Source organism: Stenella coeruleoalba, assembly GCF_951394435.1.
Source record: "Stenella coeruleoalba genome assembly, chromosome: 3".
Taxonomy (NCBI): Eukaryota; Metazoa; Chordata; class Mammalia; order Artiodactyla; family Delphinidae; genus Stenella; species Stenella coeruleoalba.
The window spans coordinates 135503631-135524420 of record NC_137148.1 but is presented as its reverse complement, the minus strand read 5'-3'; the positions used below and the strand labels follow the sequence as shown (position 1 = coordinate 135524420).

The following is a 20790-nucleotide window of genomic DNA, read 5'->3' as shown; positions in this document are numbered from 1 at the left end:
ATCTGGAGCCTGTGCTCCGCAACGGGAGAGGCCACAACAGTGAGATGCCCGGGTACCGCAAAAAAAAAAACAAACAAAAAAAACAATATACAAGTGCTATTGCTTTTCCAACTATCCATGAAAAATATTTACTCAGCACCAACTATGTGTATGCATCGCATTGTTAATAGGGAGTTATAATTTTATCTCTATCTGACTTTATTACAGAATAAATGTTGCCAACCAAATACCAAAGGCAGAAGGAAGGGAACTAATAACATTTACTGAGGGCTTACTTTGTACCAGGAATATTAGCATACATCGTTTCATTTATTTTTCATTATAACCCTGTGAAGTAGATACTATCATTATTCCTGTTTACAGATGACAAATGGAGGCGTTTGTATACTTGGCGCAGGGTCCCACATCTAACAAATAGGGGGCATCTGAATCTAAGAGTAAATCTTTCCTTGTCACTGCTGGTGGGAATGTAAAAATGGAGCAGCCACTTTGAAAAACAGTCTGGCAGTTCCTCAGAAAGTTAAACATTGAGTTACCATATAACCCAGCAATTTAATTCTACTCCTAAGTATATACCCAAGGCAAATGAAGATTTGTTCACACAAAAGCTTATAGTACATGAATGTTTATAGCAGCTCTATTTCTGAGTCAAGAAGTGGAAACAACCCAAATGTCCATCAGCTGACGAATGGATAGATGGAATGTGGTATACTCAAACAATAGAATTTTATTTGGCAATAAAAAGAAATGAAGTACCTATATATGCTACAACATGGATGGACCTTGAAAACATCATGCTAAGTGAAATAAGCCAGATGTGAAAGGCCACATCTTATATTACTTCATTTATACGAAATGCCTAGAATAGGCAAATCTGTAGAGACAGAAGGATTAGTGGTTGCCTAAGGCTAGGGGGAAGGGAGAGTGACCTCCTAATGGATGCAGGGATTTTTTCAGAAGGGAGATAGTGATGAAAATGTTCCAAGATTGATGGCAGTGATGGCTGCACAACTCTGTAAATATACTAAAACCCACTGAATTTTACAATTTAAAATAGGTGTAATGTATGGTATGTGAATTATATCTCAATTATATCTCAAAAAGAGTGACTCTCCCCTTTACTGACCCATGTTACCGGAGAAAACTATAGTTTTTCTCTTAGAATTGGCTTTCAAAATCAAACTGTGGAGGTGCCAGGTTGAATGAGATTTTATATATCAAGACTCTTCTATTCTAGAGAGTTAACTCTTTGAATTGGACAGAGAAAACCCTTGAAGTTCCCAGAAACCATCAGGAATGAATAAAATGAGTGAATAAGTGAATTCATGAAAGTTTTCCTTTCCCCGTATTTCCAATGTTGGCTATCCAAGTTCTTTGGATTTTGGCCCCATTATGTGAAGTCTGGTATATGAGCTTTTATCTCTGGATCTAAAAGGCAGGGCATAACTGGCCACCGCTTATCTGCAGGTTGGAACCAAAGGAGTATTTCTATGTGATTATTAGCAAGAGTTGGTTCTATAAGGAATTCAGAGACTTGCCTTTTGGAATGGCTTCAACTGTAAAAAATATGCGCTCTTCCAAACTTGGAACTGACTTCCTCCTCCATGTTGAATACAGTTAGTGAACAGTAAGATAACCTTTAGAAACCTGAACTGTTTATGACTATTCCATAGTCATTAACATTCCACTTCTTTCCTTCTAGCACATGAAGCTAATTCCTTCTATGACTAAGCTGTGGCATTTGGGTATTTCCTTAAGCTTGGTTCCAGGTACTTACCATGTTTTTCTCCTGACCTTTCCTGATTGTGTGGGTTTGGGTGCCTCTAGAAAGTACTTACTCTGCACTGTGATTGCTTTCTTTTATTTGAGCAGTCCTCTCTAATACCCCACCCCCCTGTTCTTTTTCCCTCTGCTTTTCTCTTTAGTTTGATTTGGTTACCTGTTTCTGGCTATGTGGAGCTTTCCCGAAACTGGATTAGCAGCAATAACAGCAGTAACCCTTTAATTACCAGAGTAATTTTCTTTGCTTGTTTTGAGCTCCAGCGTTTTACAGGAAGCTGCTGTAAAAATCAAATGTGAAAAAGACACGTGACTTTTTCCTGCTTTTACCAGTCCAGAGAACTTACAGTGAGGGTTATAGGGCTTCGCACCAATGTGTTTTTCCCTTTAAAAAAGGAAAGGTGAGAGCTGAGGTAGGCGTCTCCTCCATTTAAACAAAACACACAAATCCAGTAACAATGCTAAAATAATACTGTCAAGGTTCTGTAATTCACCCTAGTAGAATAAATAAATCCAGTTCGAATCTGTTTATATAGGTTTTGACTTCATTGTAATCTTGTTTCTGGCCTTATGTTTTCTTGACTGAGTCAGTAGTAAAATTGTTAAAACAGGGAGGAAATCAAAGGAAAGGCCTTGCTATCTTGGGCAGTTTCCTACTCCAGTCATTAGTCATGTGGCCTCTGTAATTTCTCATTTACCAGGCTATATAAAGAGACTCATAAAACTGCCTCCTGGCAATGTAGCAGGCTTCACGATTAATCTTAAGTAGTCTAAGGCACCAGGATGAAAGGGGGCTATAAAGAGTTAACGCAATTCCCAGGAATTTTAAAAACTTGTTTTCTATAGAGCTATCAAACTGGTGGAAGGGAAATTACTCTGAATTTGATTGATTGATGCCTACAGGAATTACATCTGCTAAATGTTGAGTTTGCATTTACAATTTTAGCCAGATACAAAGGTTGCTCAGGATTGGGGATTTATCATTTAGAGTACAGAAGCCAGAGGCTTGAATTTCCAAGGAGAGCCGGCAACACGAATCTAGGTTGAAGGATGTTAATTTCTTTTCTAACACACAGAAGTTGAGGCTTTACAATTTCAAGATGCTCCAATCTAGTGGCAACATTTTATCCACTATTAGGTGTGTATCTTCTGTGTATGTAGGCATTGCCAACCTCAAAGGCCAGACTGGTTTCTGGTAGCAACTGGCTCTCTAGGAACTAACCAAAGACAAAGCAAGGAACAGTGTAGGGGTATTTTTGGGAAGGGGCCGAGGGAGAGGGCATTTGTGGAGGGTCGTGGTGAGGCAGGAAAGTAGAAAAACTGGAGAATAAGGAGTCCTGCCAAAGCCCAGAAGACCAGCAACATCCTTGATTCATTCTGTGCACAACGTGTTTCAGGCTTTGTATCCTGGGTAAGTGTGGAACAGTTCCTGCTGCACAAGGTGTGTTCACATTTAAATTAAGGTACGAATGCTGGTCAGTGCTAGGGACTTGGACAGAACAAATGGATTTCCTAACCTTGGGAAGGGGGTGTGTACACTAATCTGTTTTTAACTGTGGACTAAAAGACAAACACATACTACTTGATTTCATACTACAGTAAAATTCTTTGAACAAATTCTTTAAACCAAGGGGTCGGAATTTTAAAATTACAGATAGTGAATAGGTCTAATTCATTTATTCATACATCCACTCACTTATTCAACAGAAGTTTATTGAGCGCCTATTCTGTGCTAGGCACTGCTGAGCCATCACAGATGTGGTCTCTGACGCTAAGGAGTTGACAGTCTAGGCCAGTAAGTAAGGGGGTTAAAAAAAATTCTGGCATCATTGCTACTCTGCGGCTGCATCGGGTGAGGATCAACCCTTCTAACTAACTCTCCCACGTGGTCCTGTCAGGTAAGTATAGGTGTGAGCGCGTGTGGCTCCTGATGTTTGGGGAGTGTGAAAGAGCACGTGTCAGAATGGCGCGTGTCACAGTGCGCGTGCAGATGTCGGCGTGGTACGCGTCTCCATTGCGGCGGGAGCCCGCCTGTGTGGGCTGCGGGAGGCTTGTGTCTCCCGCCCACTTACCGGAGGCGGCGCGGGAACCACCCGGCCAGAGAGACTGCGAGTGACCGCGTGTGCGCGCGCGCGCCCGTGCGGGGGAGGGGCGCGCCGCGCTGGCAGCGCCGCGCGCAGGCGCAGAGCGCGAGAGCCCGGCCACAGCCGCCGCAGAGCGCCGGGGGCTGGAGGAGTGAACGAAAGAGGCTATGGCCGCCGCCGGCTGCTGAAGAGCTCGGCCCGCGAGCGCCTGCCGCCGCGTACGATGGTGACCGCACGGGTCGGGCCGCTGCCGCCGCCGCTGCCACCGCCTCCCAAGACGCTGCATCCAAGGCCTGGCGCGGAGGAGCCGCCGCTGTGAGCCCCGCCGTCCCGGCCCCCGCCAGCGCCGCCCGAGGAGAAGAGGAGGGCAGGCGAGAGAGCCGGGGAGTTGCGGAGTCCGTCTGTCCGCCGGCGGCGCTGCCCCGCGGGGAAGGAGGCCGCAGCCTGAGGTGACCGAGCCGTCCGCCCCGGCCGGCCCATTCCTATCCCGGTGCCCGGTCCGCATGCCACATCCTCTCTTACCCCGCTTCCCCTTCCCTCCTCCCTTCCCCCATCCAGTCGCCCGCTCTGTCCTCTTCTCCCCCTTCTCCCCTTCCCCCGTTCGCCTCCCTCCTCTTCTCCCAAGCTTCGGCGGCGTCCACATCCCCTCTTCACCCGCAGCGCCCCTCTCTCCCTCCCAACCGCCAGTCCCTCCCGCCGTCCTCCTGGCCCCCCCCTTAGGCTGTCTCCGACTCTGCCCTCCCCTCCCGGGGCCCAGCTTAGAGCCCCCTTTCCCGGCTCCCGGGCCTTGTCTGCCGCGTTTCCACCCTCCACCCTCCTGGAGCTATCTCTCATCTCCCCCGGCATTCCTAAGATGCCCTCACTCCGAGCGCTCCCCCATCGCCTCTCCAGTACCCCATTTCGGGGCCTTTTGTAAGCCCCTTCCTGAGCTGCCCCTTTCCTAGCTGCTCTTTTCTAGCTCCTTTCTTCCAGTTCCCACTTCCAACTTTCCTTCTTTTTCGTTTTTGTCCACTTTGCTCACAAGCTTCCCTCCCTCTTTTATTTCACCCTAGTCTTCTTCGGTTTACGCAGCCCCAAACTCAGCTTCTCCCCTTTCATTCGGTTTGAGGTTGTTTGGGGGTGCGGAAAGGCCTGCCAAGTCATTCTTCAATTGGGGACCCATTTGCTCTGCATCGCGTCTGTCAGTCCTTTTTTTACAGTAAAAGGGGTCCTCATCCCTTTTTGTCCCCATCGCTTACTCTCTCGTTTGCCATCCTTTCTGCATCCCCCTCCACTTATGCTTTTACTAACCAAGGACCCCGAGACCCTTGCCCTCCTCCATCAATGGGTCCCCTTTCTGTTAAGGGATGAAGAACTTCGCCCGTGTCTTTCTTCAGAATCTTTTTGGTGCGTGGCGCGGCGGAGCCAGCACCCTTGGCCAGACAGGAGGGGAGCTCCCTGGCACGGGCCTCTCTCCTGGCAGAGTTTTTGTGGACGTAATCCCTTAGCCCCGCGGCAGCGCCTGCTTTGCAGCGAGCTGGGTTGGGGTTACTATAGTTCAAACGCAACTGAGATCAGCAGGCGTGGGGGGCGGGGGAGGAGGTGCGGGGAGAGAGGAAGGGGGCTTTGCAGTGAGAAGGCATCAAAGATTAATGGATGGCTTTGCATCTCAGTCTGCAGTAAACAGGAAACTAGTTTGAAAGGAAAGGAGAGGGACTGTGTGTCTTTTTATTTTTTAAAATACGGACTGTGCAGTTCTGGTGAATCTTGAATCCTGCCCAAAGGATGAGCTGTCGGTGCTGCAGTCATGACCCAGGCTGAGTGCCCAATGACAGAGATAGCAGTTTTTATTTCCTCTGTCTGGCTGCTTAAGTTGAAGGATGGCCCTTGTATTCAGAGTGGACTCCCTATCTTTGTCGATTTGGAGATGACCAGAAACCACAGAATTGCTAGTAGTTTATGTGGAAATCAGGTACATACAAAGTTAGCTAGCAATGAGTGGGAGTGGGGAGGACCAGCTATATTTAAAACGTGTGCCAATGCTTATGTAAGAAGTGCGTTCTTCTCCCTGGTATCTAAGTTTTTGGCTGAGTTTACTTATGATTTTAGGTTTTTGCTCTGCCCTCTGACATTTTCAGGGATATGGACAGCCAGAAAATCTGTCTTTCTGAAGATTGGCTTTAGCTGATGGTAGAATTTTGTTTTGTTTTTCAAATTGGATTGGACAAAGAAAGGGGATTGATGATGAATGATAGTTTTTCTTCTGTGCTGAGGGAAAAAGGTGTAAAAACTTTTGGCATTAAATTATCTAATACTCTACTGAATAATTTTAAATTGGATTATATGGCATTCTTTGTTTTGTCCAGGAGATGTGAATTCTGTTCATTTTTTGGGTAAGATAACATTTTCATTTCTTTTTCTTATTTAACATAATTCTTCAGCAGATGAGAAGAGCTATGACTTTAAAAACTTAGGTTTTTTTCATATTGTTGATGATTTGTTTGATTTCTTCATATTCAAAACCAAAATGTAGTGTTTTCAGGGAAGTATAGAATGAGGCCCCCTGTGTTTCCTAACCACAAACATGAAGGATGAACTGTGCAATGTTATACTTGTACAGGGCATTCTTGTGTTTGTAAGTAGCAATTTGCTGCTTCCAAGCCTGGGAATGTCATTTAATGAAATCGTTTGGTCCTCTTTTTGGTTAGCTTTTGTTGAGCCTTTTTTTTTTTGCCGTTATTGGAAAGAAAGGATGGATTTTTTTCTTTAAAGCTGTTTTACTGTGTAAAGTATCTATGAGTCGCATTTAGTTTTCATTACTTTCTGAGATGGTGTGGTGGAGTGTTACTTTCCCAGTTCTTTCCACATTTCAAGGAGGAAATTTAAAAATCATGCACATTTGTGACCTCCTAGAGGGGTGGGATAGGGAGGGTGGGACAGAGACGAAAGAGGGAGGAGATATGGGGATATGCCTATACGTATAACTGATTCACTTTGATATAAAGCAGAAACTGGTGCACCATTGTGGAGCACTTATACTCCAATAAAGATGTTAAAAAAAAATCATGCACAGAAAGCAAAATGTACGTAACTGCACAAGGCAGGAAGTATCTTATATATTTGGCTTTAGAGAGTGTCAGGCCTTTGAATTTTCTTTGCCTTCAGCTCTTGTGCTTATTTTTGAGGCTTATTTGGTATTGTTTTGGTTTTAAGAGAATTTTGAGCTCCCTCTGACTTAGAGTATGCTCATTAGCACTAACAAATCTAAGAAAAAGATAAATTAGGCTTGAACCAAACATCTTAGTGGTATAATAATCTCTTTACCCCAGTAGAGAAGGCTCCATTTTTATTTCATGTTTTTAAGTTAGTCATTTGGCACGTGTGAGTGATTTCAGGTATCTGCAAGTAAGATATATTTCAACATTTTGTTTAGGTGTTGGTTTAGTGTGTGGTGCTGGAGTGTGGTGTATGGTATTTATCTGTGATGGTCACCACCCTATCATGTGGCACTTCTGCTGTAGAAAGGTTCAAAATGTGTTTTTTTTTCCCCCCTCTTTTGTTTCCACAGCTCTTGTGGGTAACATTTTAGATTTGGTTTTCTATGTGTTAAATTTGTTTCCTCCATGTCCCTCCCTATACATGGCCAGTTTGCCAGCGATGTACTGAAATATCACTCATATACAGAAATAAATGAAACATTTAGTAAGCAATATATTTGTTATTAAAGGGGATATTTCGTTCTCTGCAGGCAGTAGAGTTTAGGGATCTGTCTTGGACGTTCTTCTGTATCAATAGCTTTAGGAACCCAAGATTTTCTTTTTATTCTTCCGTTTGTGAGGCAGAAGTAGTGGTAATTAAGAGGGAATGTATACCATTCTGATAATGGCCTTTTGTAATAGAAATATGGTCCTCTGTAAGAACTGGGAGATTTTTTCCTTAGCATTTCAAATTTTGATTTCTAATGCAAGATTGGTTTAAATTTTTTCTTTACCCCTGTAAGAGCTACAATAAATAGTGAAGTGGGCACAGTTAAAAATAACGAAAACATTAAAAACGTACAAAGGCTCTAAGTCAGATGAAATACATATGGACCACGAATATTTAAAATTTATGTATGTATGTATGTATGTATTTATGGCTGCGTTGGCTCCTCGTTGCTGCGCGCGGGCTTTCTCTAGTTGCAATGAGTGGGGTCTACTCTTTGTTGCGGTGTGCAGGCTTCTCATTGCGGTGGCTTCTCTTGTTGCGGAGCATGGTCTCTAGGGCTGCGGGCTTCAGCAGTTGTGGCTTGCGGGCTCTAGAGCGCAGGCTCAGTAGTTGTGGCACGTGGGCTTAGTTGCTCCGTGGCATGTGGGATCTTCCCAGACTAGGGCTCAAACCTGTGTCCCCTGCATTGGCAGGTGGATTCTTAACCACTGCGCCACCAGCAAAGTCCTGGACCACAAATATTAACTCAGTAATTGTCTCTTTTTGTTGTTGTTGTTACTTACAAAAGCAGTAGTGATTTATATTGGATTCTAGAATATGGAAAAATACTTTTCCATTATAGAATAAAGCCTGTCAGTGATATTTTTACCTAGGTCCAGTCACACTGGTGACTGGTGGTTTGTGAGAAAAATCTATCATTTGTGTATTTTGTTTTTGTTTTTTGCGGTACGCGGGCTTCTCACCGCTGTGGCCTCTCCCGTTGTGGAGCACAGGCTCCGGACGCACAGGCTCAGCAGCCACGGCTCACAGGCCCAGCCGCTCCGTGGCATGTGGGATCTTCCCAGACCGGGGCATGAACCTGTGTCCCCTGCATCGGCAGGCGGACTCTCAACCACCGCGCCACCAGGGAAGCCCCATTTGTGTACTTTGAAATGAACTCCAAGAGTGCATTCAGTTATCAGTTTGACCACCAGAGTAAGTAGTTACTTTCTGTGTATTTCCTTAAGTCATCTAGTTAGCTTAGGCACATTACATTACACTTTTTACCAAGAATTTATTTTTTCAAGTTGGCTGCTCCCCACCAAATAATACATGGGTATACTGAAACATTTGGCAAACAGAAAAAGATAGAGGGAAATAAAAACCACGCCAGGGCCACTGTTGGAAGGCTGTTAATGTGAATATTTTGGTGTATTTCTTCCCAGAATATATATTTTTTTCTTTATGATATCATGAGCTTTGAGAAATTTAGGTTCCTAAATGGCATAATTTGTAATAAATGTTGATTAGAGATTTTATTTCTCAGTGCTTTTTTCTCCTTAGGACACAGCTATTTGGTTGTGATTCTCTCACAATATTATCTTTTTCTTATGTAGGAAAATTATTAAAGCAGTCTTGTTCTTTTAAAGTAATCAGAATTATAGTTCTTATTTATAAAAATGTTAATTCTACATTATTGATAGGATATACATAACATTTGGGTAGTGGGAATGATATATAATAAATCAGTTTTTAAGTGATTGAAAAACTTATATTAATCGTTTGCTAAGTTGAGCTGCCTTTTTTTCCCCCAGCTATCTGAGCTAGGAAGCTATGAAAATTAGAGGGTGAAATGGAAATACTGACAAATATTTAACCATAGCATAGCAATCTGTCACTATAATTTTCTTCAGAAATCAATGTTTTCATTTGTCCTGTAATGTCTGAAATTACTGCCAAAGCTAGAAGTGTGTTTTGCTTTCTCAGCAAAGTTCTTAAAAGAATATTGTCAGAGCCAACAATCTAGAATTATCATTAGTCCTAAAATTGTCCTTTACCACTTTAGTTTGTTCTGTTCTCTTGTCTATAATTCCTTGGATTAATTTGCATCTGTATCATATAAAGCAGTATTACGCCAAATTGTCCTTTTAAATAGTAGATTGTCTGGGAGATCCTTCATTTCCTTTCTTTTTTTTTCTTCTCCCCATTCCACCACTAGTAATCAACAGCTAAGCAAAGACACAGGCTGCAGACTCACAATGCCTGACTTCTTCCATGTGCCAGCATGTTGGTGTGTCAGGGGAAGAATTTAATGAGCTTTTTCCTACTTTGAAGGCAGATTGTGGGAATTTCAGACTAAGAATTTAATTTTAATGATTCAAGGAAACAATGTTGCAAATAATGTTATCTTTACCTATATCATGAGTTCTCTGAACTGTATCTATATCACGTAAATTCAGTACTTCAGTTTTGATTTTAAGTAATAAGGAAAAGGATAGACTACGAGAAGCTGTGTGCTAAATGTGCAATCATGAAATGCTTGTTGAGTAACTTAGGCTTTTTCATGTAATAACTATTTAAAATTTGCCCTCTTTTTTAAAAGCTGCATAAATCTCAAAGATCTTTATAGGAGTGAATTTTTCTTTTCAAGGTAATTGGACAAAGGTTACAGTATTCTTATAGGGTGTTTTGTTAAATGCCTAAATTTGGAATTAGGAGCTTTTTTTTTTTGACCATGCCGCGCAGCTTATGGGATTTATTTATTTATTTATTTATTTTTGGCTGTGTTGGGTCTTCGTTGCTGTGGGCAGTCTTTCTCTAGTTGCGGCGAGCGAGGGCTGCTCTTTGTTGTGGCGCGCGGGCTTCTCGCTGTGGTGGCTTCTCTTGTTATGGAGCACGGGCTCTAGGAGCACTGGCTTCAGTAGTTGTGGCACGCAGGGTCAGGAGTTGTGGTGCGCAAGGTCAGGAGTTGTGGCGCACGGGCTTAGTTGCTCTGCGGCATGTGGGATCTTCCTGGACCAGGGCTCAAACCCATGTCCCCTGCATTGGCAGATGGATTCTTAACCACTGCGCCACCAGGGAAGCCCAGGAGCTTTTTATGATGAATGTCTGAACATTTCATCAGTCTTAAAGTTGAGCAGACCTGAGAGAGTCCATGTGAAAACACAATACAAAGCTTATTTCCTAAATATCTAGAAGTAGTAGATGTGTCTAAGGAGCTTTTTTTACATTGTAACATAGTTTTTGTGTAGTATGTGAGAATCCATTAGATTGATAAGAGGATATCTGAAAGCTATTTGAGGTGACTTATTTTTATATATTGTATCTCCTGAATTTTAGGTCTGCTCCAAGAAAAAAACATGGCTGCAAAGGAGAAACTGGAGGCAGTGTTAAATGTGGCCCTGCGGGTGCCAAGCATCATGCTGTTGGATGTCCTGTACAGATGGGATGTCAGCTCCTTCTTCCAGCAGATCCAGAGGAGTAGCCTCAATAACAATCCTCTTTTCCAGTATAAGTATTTGGCTCTTAATATGCATTATGTAGGTAAGTGTCTACAGCATCTTTCTTAAGCTTCTAGTGAGCATTCTGATTTATTTTATGTCTTTGAATATTCTTAAATTTGGGTAAAATGAAGTCCTTTTACATTGAGATGACAGTAATATAGTCGATGAGTATGAATCTTGTTTATGGTCTTATTTGTCTTACAACTGCACATGAATTATTAGGGGTAGAGGAAAACAGATAGTGTTGGATTTTACTGTATGAAACTAGAAGGCAGAAGAAAACATTTTATTTTTTAATTTATTTTTTTCTTCTAGGTTTATAAGATATAATTGATGTACATAGAAGAAAACATTTTAGATTTTAATATGAATAAAATAAATAACAGGAAATACCTTTCCAGGCATTTGGCCTGTTCTAATTTGTCATTATTTTGGGGTTTGGTAGTAATTCAGAAAGTAAGCTTTTTAAAATGCAGTATTTTTATTGTTCTAAAACATTAGTATCATTTGAAGATAAAGTATTCATTTCAGTTAAATGAAATATGGAAAATGATATTATAATATTAAAGTACTCCTTGAAATATAATTGATATGATTTGGAGTTAGTGGTAGAAATAATGTGGAAAGAAATTAGAGTTAAAGGTTAAAGAAATTAAAGTCAAGAGATAGAGGCAGGAAGCAGATAAAATCCATCTAGAATAAAAGTCATGATTCTTAATTTTTAGGTTAGTTTTTGTTTTATATGTAATGATAGTAACAATATATTTTCATTTAACATTGCTGTTTTATAATTCAAGATGTGGTGTGAATGATGTACTGTAGTGGTTTTATTAATATTTTTATTATTAGAATTGTCAGCAAGTATATCTTTTTAAAATTTGTGAAGGTTATCTTTATAAAATTGTTAAGGGTTGTCCTGTCTCTATGAGACTTATTTTAATCTATAAAAGAACTTTCCGCGTTTCAGAGCTTAGCCCTGAGAACCCCTTACAGCTCTAAGAGATTACCAAGTAAGCCATTGTGGGAAGGAGTATGGTATAGTAGAAAAGACAGTGCACGAGAGGCAGAACATCTGGGTACAATAACCTCATCTCTGTTAGTTGGCACTACCTTGGGAAAGTCTCTGAAATGAGAAGGTTCTTTTATGCTGCAAAACACTAATTCTCAGCCCTTTATTCAAGGCTTGTATGTTAGCCAATATATGGAAAATAATTCCAGTCTGTAGTAGAACAGTTGGGTACTTGGCTTAGAGTTTTAGCTTGATCAGCTAAAGTAATTCGTACTGTGGTTTTAAAAATGTGGTTATCGGGGCTTCCCTGGTGGCGCAGTGGTTGAGAGTCCGCCTGCCAATGCAGGAGACACGGGTTCGTGCCCCGGTCCGGGAGGATCCCATATGCCACGGGGCGGCTGGGCCCGTGAGCCATGGCCGCTGAGGTTGTGCGTCCGGAGCCTGTACTCCACAATGGGAGAGGCCACAACAGTGAGAGGCTCGCGTACCGCAAAAAAAAAAAAAAAAAAAAAAATGTGGTTATCATATGTATTATTTCTGAATAGATTGAAATATTTATTATAAAAACAGCTGCCTAATAACCAGAAACATCAATTGCAGAAATTGTATGGGTCCTAGTACAGTTGTAGTTCATACTCACCAGCTTATAACTTTGGGAACTCAACTGAGCCTTCTTTTTTTTTTAAGAATTTATTATTTATTTATTTATTTAAAAATACAGTTTTATGCAAATAAAAACAAAGGACAGATCATTGGAATTTCTGCCCTCCTTAAGGAAAGACATCAATACTTTTACAAGCTTAGCCTCATTCAGATAGAATTTGGAGGCTTTCAGTCGTCTTTTATTCTTATTTATTTATTTATTTTTCGTTGCTGCCCGTGGGGTTTCCCTAATTGCGGAGAGCAGGGGCTACTCTTCCCTTGCGATGCGCGGGCTTCTCATTGCGGTGGCTTCTCCTGTTGCGGAGCACGGGCTCTAGGTGCACAGGCTCAGTAGTTGTGACACACGGGCTTAGTTGCTCCACGGCATGTGGGGTCTTCCTGGACCAGGGCTCAAACCCGTGTCCCCTGCATTGGCAGGCGGATTCTTAACCACTGCACCACCAGGGACGCCCCAATTGAGCCTCCTTAAATACATTTAATTACATGGTATGGTGGAGTAAGCTCAGTGATTACATGAGTAGATATTTTCAGCTTGAACAGTTTTTTGGTTAGAGTAACCTCTGTGTCAGTATTATGTAGTGTTTATGTAATGTTCCAGTTTACAGAATTTCACCCTTAAATAAATTTTTTAAATTGGTAGTTTATGGTTCATAAACCAAAAAGCATAAAAGGTACACAGTGAAAAGTGCCTTCCTCCTATCTCTGTTCCTCATCCACTAAGTTCTCACTTTGAGTCCCAACAAGTAGCTCTTTTTATTTCCTTGTGTATAATTCTATGGATATTTTTATGCATGTATAAGTAAATATAAAGATATATTGGTATATAAATGTAAGTATAATATAGAAGTACAAATGTATATATTTCCCTTTTTAGTACAGATGATAGCATAATACTACTCTTCTGAAACTTTTAACTTAATGATGTATCATAGAGCCATAACTGCTGTTTTTAGATATTTACTGTTTTTTTACGTTGACACTATCTGTTCTGCCAAATCTTAAGATTCTGATTAACTGTTGAGGCCTCACTCTCCCCCCAGCCCTCCAATTCTGTTTCATAGTGGCATAATACCCTTGTATGGCTGTACCGTAATTTATTGCACGAATTACTTCATTGGAGGACGTTTTAGATAGCTTCTGTCTTCTGCTGTTTCATTCAGTGTTGTACTAAATAATTTTGTATAGCCATCATTTCAACAGGTGCAAATATAGCCTTGGGATAAGTTATTAGAAGTGAAACTGCCGGGTTAAAGAGTATATATACATTTGTACTATTGACTGATACTGCTCTCCATAGGATTTTACTATTTTATACCTCCACAAATGGTGGATGAGAGTTCCTGAAATCCTACATCCTTATCAAAACAGAGTTATCAAACTTTAGTATTTGGCTGCTCAGTAAGTGAAAAATGGTTGTTTTTTAATGTAGTATTAATTTGTATTTCTCTTATGAGTGAGATTGAATTTATTCACGTGTTTTAAAAAAACGTATTTCCTCCTCTGAGAGTTGTCAGTACATGTCCCTTGCTCACTTTTCTATGGGTTTGTTAGCCTTTTCTTACCAATTTATGGGAGTTTGGTATAAGGGAAATAAACCCTGTGTGATGAGTTGGAATTATATTTTCCAATTTCAGTTCTCTTGATTTTGCTTAAGATTTTTTTGACATGCAGAATTTATTTTATGTGATTGAATTTATCATTTTTTTTCTGTAGCTTTAGGATTTTGAATCAATTTAAAAAAGCCTTTTCTGTTTTTGAGTTTATAAAGAATTGTCATGTTTTATTGCATTATTTTTGTTTTTACATTTAAGTCTTTTGCTCCATTTAGAATTTATCTGCTTGTACAGTGTGTTTTATTCCATTTCTAAACATGTTTCTGTTTTTTTAGTTTCTTATTGAGGATTTAGATTATATTTTACTGTCTGATAGAATTAGTTTCTTCATTTTTCTTTATTTCCCTCTCTGAGTTTTTTTGTTATTATTAGTTTTCTATATAAACTTCAGAATTATCTAATCTTGTTCCAAAAACAACCCTGTTGACCTCTTTGCTGAGATTGCAAACTATTAAAATTTTAAGTTAGGATGAAGAGAGAACTTAAGGATGCTAACTCTTCCTTAACACAGAGAGACTTGCTATGTTCAGATTTCTTCTGAGTCCTTCTGGGGTGTTTTAAAGTTTCCTTTATATAGGTCTTAGGCTTATCGTTAAGTTTGTTCCTAGGTATTTTATCTTTTTTATTACTATTATAAGTTTTTTTCCCCTTTATAGCCTCTAATTGTTTGTTATTAAGAGCTTAAAAATCAAGGTGAGCAGTGTTAATGTTTGTGCTTATGGAGTATAATTGTACCTTTGAACTTAGAAGCTTTCCAGTGTTGGTTCTGTCTGAGAACAACAAAGAAAAGTGACTGTCCAGATGTAATTGGTGGAATGTTAATTATAGAACTGTTTTGCAGCATATGAGATATAAAAAGGGGAATAGAAATAATATTGAAAAGGAAGAATGGGGCCATTTGTGAAAAGCCCTGAATACAGATGTTAGGTATTGTGCTTAATCTGGTAGCTAATGATGGGTCAGTAAGGAATTTAGAGCAGGTGAGCTGCATCTTAAAAATGTTGTATAGGGTAATGGGTTGGGGAGGGGAGAAACTGGAGGTAAGAAGACCAATTAGGATTTTAGGCAAGAGGTAATGAGAGCCAGAGCTAGCATGGTAGCAATAGCAAAGGAAAGAGTGGATGTGAGAATAGTTCTGTTGTAACTGCAGTCACTAAAATCATTAGTGACCTAACATGTAAAACTCAGACTTCGTTTATATCCCTATTCTGCAGACCTTTCCATGTTTGTGAAGCTGTTGACCACTTTCTCTTTCTTAAAAATATTTCTGGATTCTTCTAACTTATTGACCATTCCTTCTGACTCTTTTGCTGTATTTTTTTCTTTGGACTTCTTTAGTCTTGATATTCCAGAATTTGTGTTTAATTTTCATCTTCTGTTGTTTGGGTGATTTCACATAGTTTTGGCTACAAATCTCTATCTACATTTTTCACAGCTTTTTTGAGCACCTTAGTCTATGGTAGTGTTCCTCCTCTTTGATGCCACGGTATCCAGTTCGTACCTCCACCATAGCACTTATTGTGCTGAATTCTAAGGGTCCATATGCTCATCTATCTTCCTAACTAGATTGTTAACTCCTTTAAGGTAGGATTGGGGTTGTCTGTTATCTCAGTATTCCCAGTACTGAGCTAGTGCCTGATGCTGAATAAATGAATTTCTAACTACCGTTAGATATCTCCACCTAAATATTCTACAGACACCTCAACTTATTACTGAACTCATCATCTTTACTTCAACTCAATCCTCTTCCTTCTTGTGTATTTCCTGTCTTAATAGCAAAGCCATCCTCTCAATTATCTAAGCTAAAAACATCAGAACCATCTTCACTTCCTTGTTCTCAACCACTCACCAGTAGATCACCACTAAGACCTATTTGAATATGTATCTCATAGCTGACCCTGCCAACTCTATATTCAAAGCTACTGTTTTATTCCATGTCCTCATTTTTTCCCCCACTGCTAAAATAATCCTTTAAATAGCAGAAATTTCTATATTTTGTTAGGAAGATTCATCAATGTTATTTTAAGCAGGTCATCATTTTTAAATACTGCCAGTCTTGCTTTTTAAATATGCATTACTGTTGGGTTAGCTTCATCATTATCAATTTAGTTTGTTGTGTTCTGTTTGGATAATCCTGTAGCATGAATAGTGATGCATATTTGCATCAGCAGTAGTTTTGTATTTTTCAAATAATTAGATTATGTATACAGTTGACCCTTGAACTGTGCAGGTCCACTTATATGTGGATTTTTTCAATAGATACGTACTACAGTACTACATGATCCACAGTTGGTTAAATCCGTGGGTGTGGAACTGTGGATACGGTGGGCCAACTGTAAAGTTACACTCAGGTTTTCTACTGAAGAGGAGGGGGAGGGGTTGGTGCTCCTAACCCCGGCATTGTTCAAGGATCAACTGTTTATTGTAGTCAGATGATTTATTCCTACTGCTCTTATATCAGCATAAGTATTCATAATCTCTCAAAAATCTTCTTGTGTGATATATTTTATTATCACAGAATTATTTTTTCACTGGATTGTGAAAATGGGGGTATAGGTGAGCCATAGGGTTTTTGTTGTTTTTTGTTTTCTTACCTCACCAAAATGGTATCTAAAGGATCTGAGAACATTAGCCCAGGCTAAGCTCCTTATTATCATATTTTAGTCTTTATACTGAGGCTTTAGCCACCAGTTCTATCAGCATCATCTCCCAGTACCCTCCCAATACTCTTTCTGTTTACACCAGAATTTAGTCTAGCCTATAGAATTTACTGTCTCCTGAAAATATCCTTCGTGCTTTCATGGCTTTTGGACCTGCTGTGTTCTTTTTTCTTAGAATGTTTCCCCCTTTTCTTAGCCTAGTAAAGATCCTTTCATTCTTTGAGGTCCAGGTCAAACTTAATCACTTAACCATAGCCCTTCTAATTTTTGTTTAATAGAGCACCAGTAATGTATCATACTTTTGTTCTTGTTTGTTTTTTCACTAGACTGTGAATCTTTTTATTTTTTCTTTGGATTTTCCATGTCTAGGAATGCATATGGATCATACTTTACACATAATAATGTTGGTTGAATGACTGAATAATTGAAAGAATGAATGAAATGAGTATGTTCGATCTAGATGATCTAGAGTTCATTTTATGAGAGGTGCTGGAGAAGGGAAAGATAATATATGGAAAGGAAAATGATAGTTCATTAAAAGTCAAGAATTTAAGGAAACGTTTCATGCAATAGACTGATTAGAAAATCCTTCAGCCACAAACAGTAAAAATGCTTGCTAGATATAATAAATATCCTTTTAAATACTTCTAAGGTCCTGTGAGATAGGGATTAACATAATTATTTTGGGGAAATTATTTTAAGAAGTGAAAAGCAAATAGAAATATATATCTCTGGCTTCTGCTGGGTTGTTCTTGAAGTTAGGATGTGTGGGAAGTCTGTAGTCTCTAGCACCACTCCTGTTTGTTTAGCTTTAAGTATGATCGATTCAGCCTGAGCGAGACATTAGGTGCTAAGAAGGGACATCTGTGCCCTAATAAAGACTCATTCATAAGGGGAAAATAAACTAGGATCAGATTTTTGCAAGACATAGAATGTTACACTGAGAGGTTCAATACTTTTGAAGGTTTTAGAGCAAGAGGGTTGTGTCAATGAAAGTGATAGTTTTGGGAATATTACCCTGGTAACAAAGCATAGGATGGATAAGGATGGGAAGAGACAAAGAAAAATAGCAATTAGTATCAATAAATTATGACATTACAGAGCGGATTAAGATGGGGCATAGGGTCTGGAAAGGAGGGGTAACGTAAGAGATCTGTTGAGGAAGACTCAGTGGGACTGGGTGATAACAGGGGACTCAGGTTTGAGTCAGAGTGAATGGGATTTAGGAGAGTGAAAGAGGGTGAGGTGAGCTAGCTTGTTGAGGGAGGAGGATTTGTACTCATTGTATATGAGGACATTTAAGTGGAGTATATCTCAGGCATCATGAGCTACGAGATGTCTACTTAGAATAGGAAATGATTAAAGGTTTTTTGCTTATGTAGTGGGTTCTCAGAACTATCGTGTCATCTGGAATGGTATATTTGAAACAAGAAAATAGATTCTTTGAGCTAGATACTTTATATAGAGAATAGAAGTTGTTCAGGAACTAAATTTTCTATGTTCACTTGAGAGGGTGAAAAGAAAGTAGAGAGAAGGATTTAGAGAGTAAAAGGAAATCCACGTCACAGAGCCAGAGAATAAGTTTTTTGTTTTTTTTTTTTTAAATGAAAGCTTATTTATTTATTTATGGCTGTGTTGGGTCTTCGTTTCTGTGCGAGGGCTTTCTCTAGTTTTGGCAAGCGGGGGCCACTCTTCATCGCGGTGAGTGGGCCTCTCACTGTCGCCGCCTCTCATGTTTCAGAGCACAAGCTCCAGACGCGCCGGCTCAGTAGTTGTGGCTCACAGGCCCACTTGCTCCGCAGCATTTGGGATCTTCCCAGACCAGGGCTCGAACCCGTGTCCCCTGCGTTGGCAGGCAGATTCTCAACCACTGCGCCACCAGGGAAGCCCTAGAGAATAAGTTTTGAGGTCAGTTGCTTCAGATGCTGGGACAAGGATTAAACTTGAGTCTTAGATTTGTCAAGTAGGTAATTGTTGACTTTCAAGTTTCTTTAGAGAAAAGAAAAGGGGATTTGTAGAGGATCTAAGATTGTAAATGGTAAAGAGGGAATAATAGTTAGAAAATAGAGGCTTTGGTACAGATAATTTATAACATTTGTCAGTGGAATGAGAAAAATAGGTAACAGGAAAAGGAGAAATCTGTGGAGAGAAGTTTTTCTTTAAGACTAGGGAGAAGAGCCCTGCACATCCTTTGAAAAGAGAGGTGAGGATGGTGTCAGGGGAATGATTGAAGATATAGGAGGTAGAGGGTCCTTCGGAGTTGGAAAAATAAAATCTGAGTCACAGAAGGCACAGTCATAGAGAGGGACAGTAAGACACTCAGTTCTTCTTGGACTAGAGAATGAGAGAAATGGCATAGAAGAAATAAGGAGACAAGGAAAGGTAGATGATGGAGTAATCCTCTTGTACCTTTGGGTGATATATGTGATTATAAAGTAGAAAAATCTACAAAGGAAGTGAAAAATGCTTTATATTTTTAATAGAAAAATCCATACTGATTTTGCTGTCCTAAACTTGCTTTGGTAGTGAAGTAAAAAAGCTCAAAGTTGTTGAAACCTAATTGGGAAGTAATTTACTTCAAGCTCTTTTTATTATTGTAATTAACTGGAAGACTAAATTAGAATCGAATTTTATTTGTATTTCTCTTAACTTCTACTACAGGTTATATCTTAAGTGTTGTGCTACTAACCTTGCCCAGGCAGCATCTGGTTCAGCTTTACTTATATGTTTTGACTGCCCTGCTCCTCTATGCTGGACATCAAATCTCCAGGTAAGAATGTGAGCCATTTTTGAAATGTATGACTGAATTTAAAGTTTTCCTTTACCAGTAAAATACTTTTCATGAACACTGTTAAGAAACTGAGGCTTTGGTAGGTATCCAAAACAGATTTTTATTTTTGATACTTGTTTTCTAAATGAATATTATCGTACAGGATTAATAGCTGGGGTTATGTCTCAAAATTTTTTTCTGCTTTTACAAACAGTCTTACTATGAAATGGACCTTAAGGGTATGTTTACAAAGATACCCATGAGCTTTTCTTTATTACCTGAGAAAAGAATATCCAAAGACAGGCTATAGGAACTATTTAACAATTATGGACTTCATTACTGTCATCATTTTAGGAAGTCGGTTTATGATGCATGAGTTATCAGCGTAAGGTGCAACCATGTATATAGTGGATGATTGATATAAATTATTTCATGAGGTTAATTGTATAGCTCAGAACTTCTGCCTCTTTAGAAGTATTGTCTGTTTGTCTTGGTCTGCTGGTCCTAAATTTTAAGACTCTGGTCTGCCAATGAATATGAGCTTCTTACTTTGAAACAATATTAAAATTGTTAATATTGTTAACAGTAAATGTAATGGGGTAGAATAAGTTTTGTGGGTACAATACTTCTTTTGTTTTGATTGAAATGTATAACTGTAACAAAATGTACTCCCAGTTCTAAGAAGAGTGGCAGTTACTTTGCATATATAACAAGATATAATTTTCTAGAGGTTTGAAACACAGATTTTGGTGTACGTTTGAAATTTAATCTTAGAAATAGCATTTTTGTATTACTAGAATTGAATGGTTGACTTTTAAAAAACCTTTTTCCCCCTGATTATAAAATTATACTGTTCACTGTAGGCAGTTTTTGGGAAATATAGAAAATTTAAAGGCAGTAGCAATCACCTGAAATTATGCCACCCTGAGATAGACCTGTTAAGATTCTGTTATTTCCTTCCAGTTTTTTAATACCTTCTACTTTTCACCACTTCATTGGTGTCCCCCAAATATTTCCCAGAAACTCAGTCTTCTCAGATTCCT

At 39.5% G+C, this 20790-nt stretch overlaps 1 protein-coding gene across 3 annotated transcripts in view; it reads left to right on the top strand.

Moving 5' to 3' along the window:
* Positions 1 to 4173: 4173 nt before the first annotated feature.
* The window catches only part of RNF145 (ring finger protein 145), a 65964-nt gene continuing 49347 nt past the window's right edge, over positions 4174 to 20790 (top strand). For 2 of the 3 annotated variants that reach the window (XM_079916712.1, XM_079916713.1), the window contains exon 1: positions 19637 to 19747. Coding sequence is in view for 1 of the 3 variants with exons in the window: in XM_079916711.1 (XP_079772837.1) it covers positions 10889 to 11072; positions 19639 to 19747 (293 nt within the window). In the remaining 2 variants the exon portion in view is untranslated. Of the gene's footprint in view, positions 4313 to 10868; positions 11073 to 19636; positions 19748 to 20790 lie in introns of those variants that run through there. The other variant, XM_079916711.1, reaches the window with a different exon arrangement.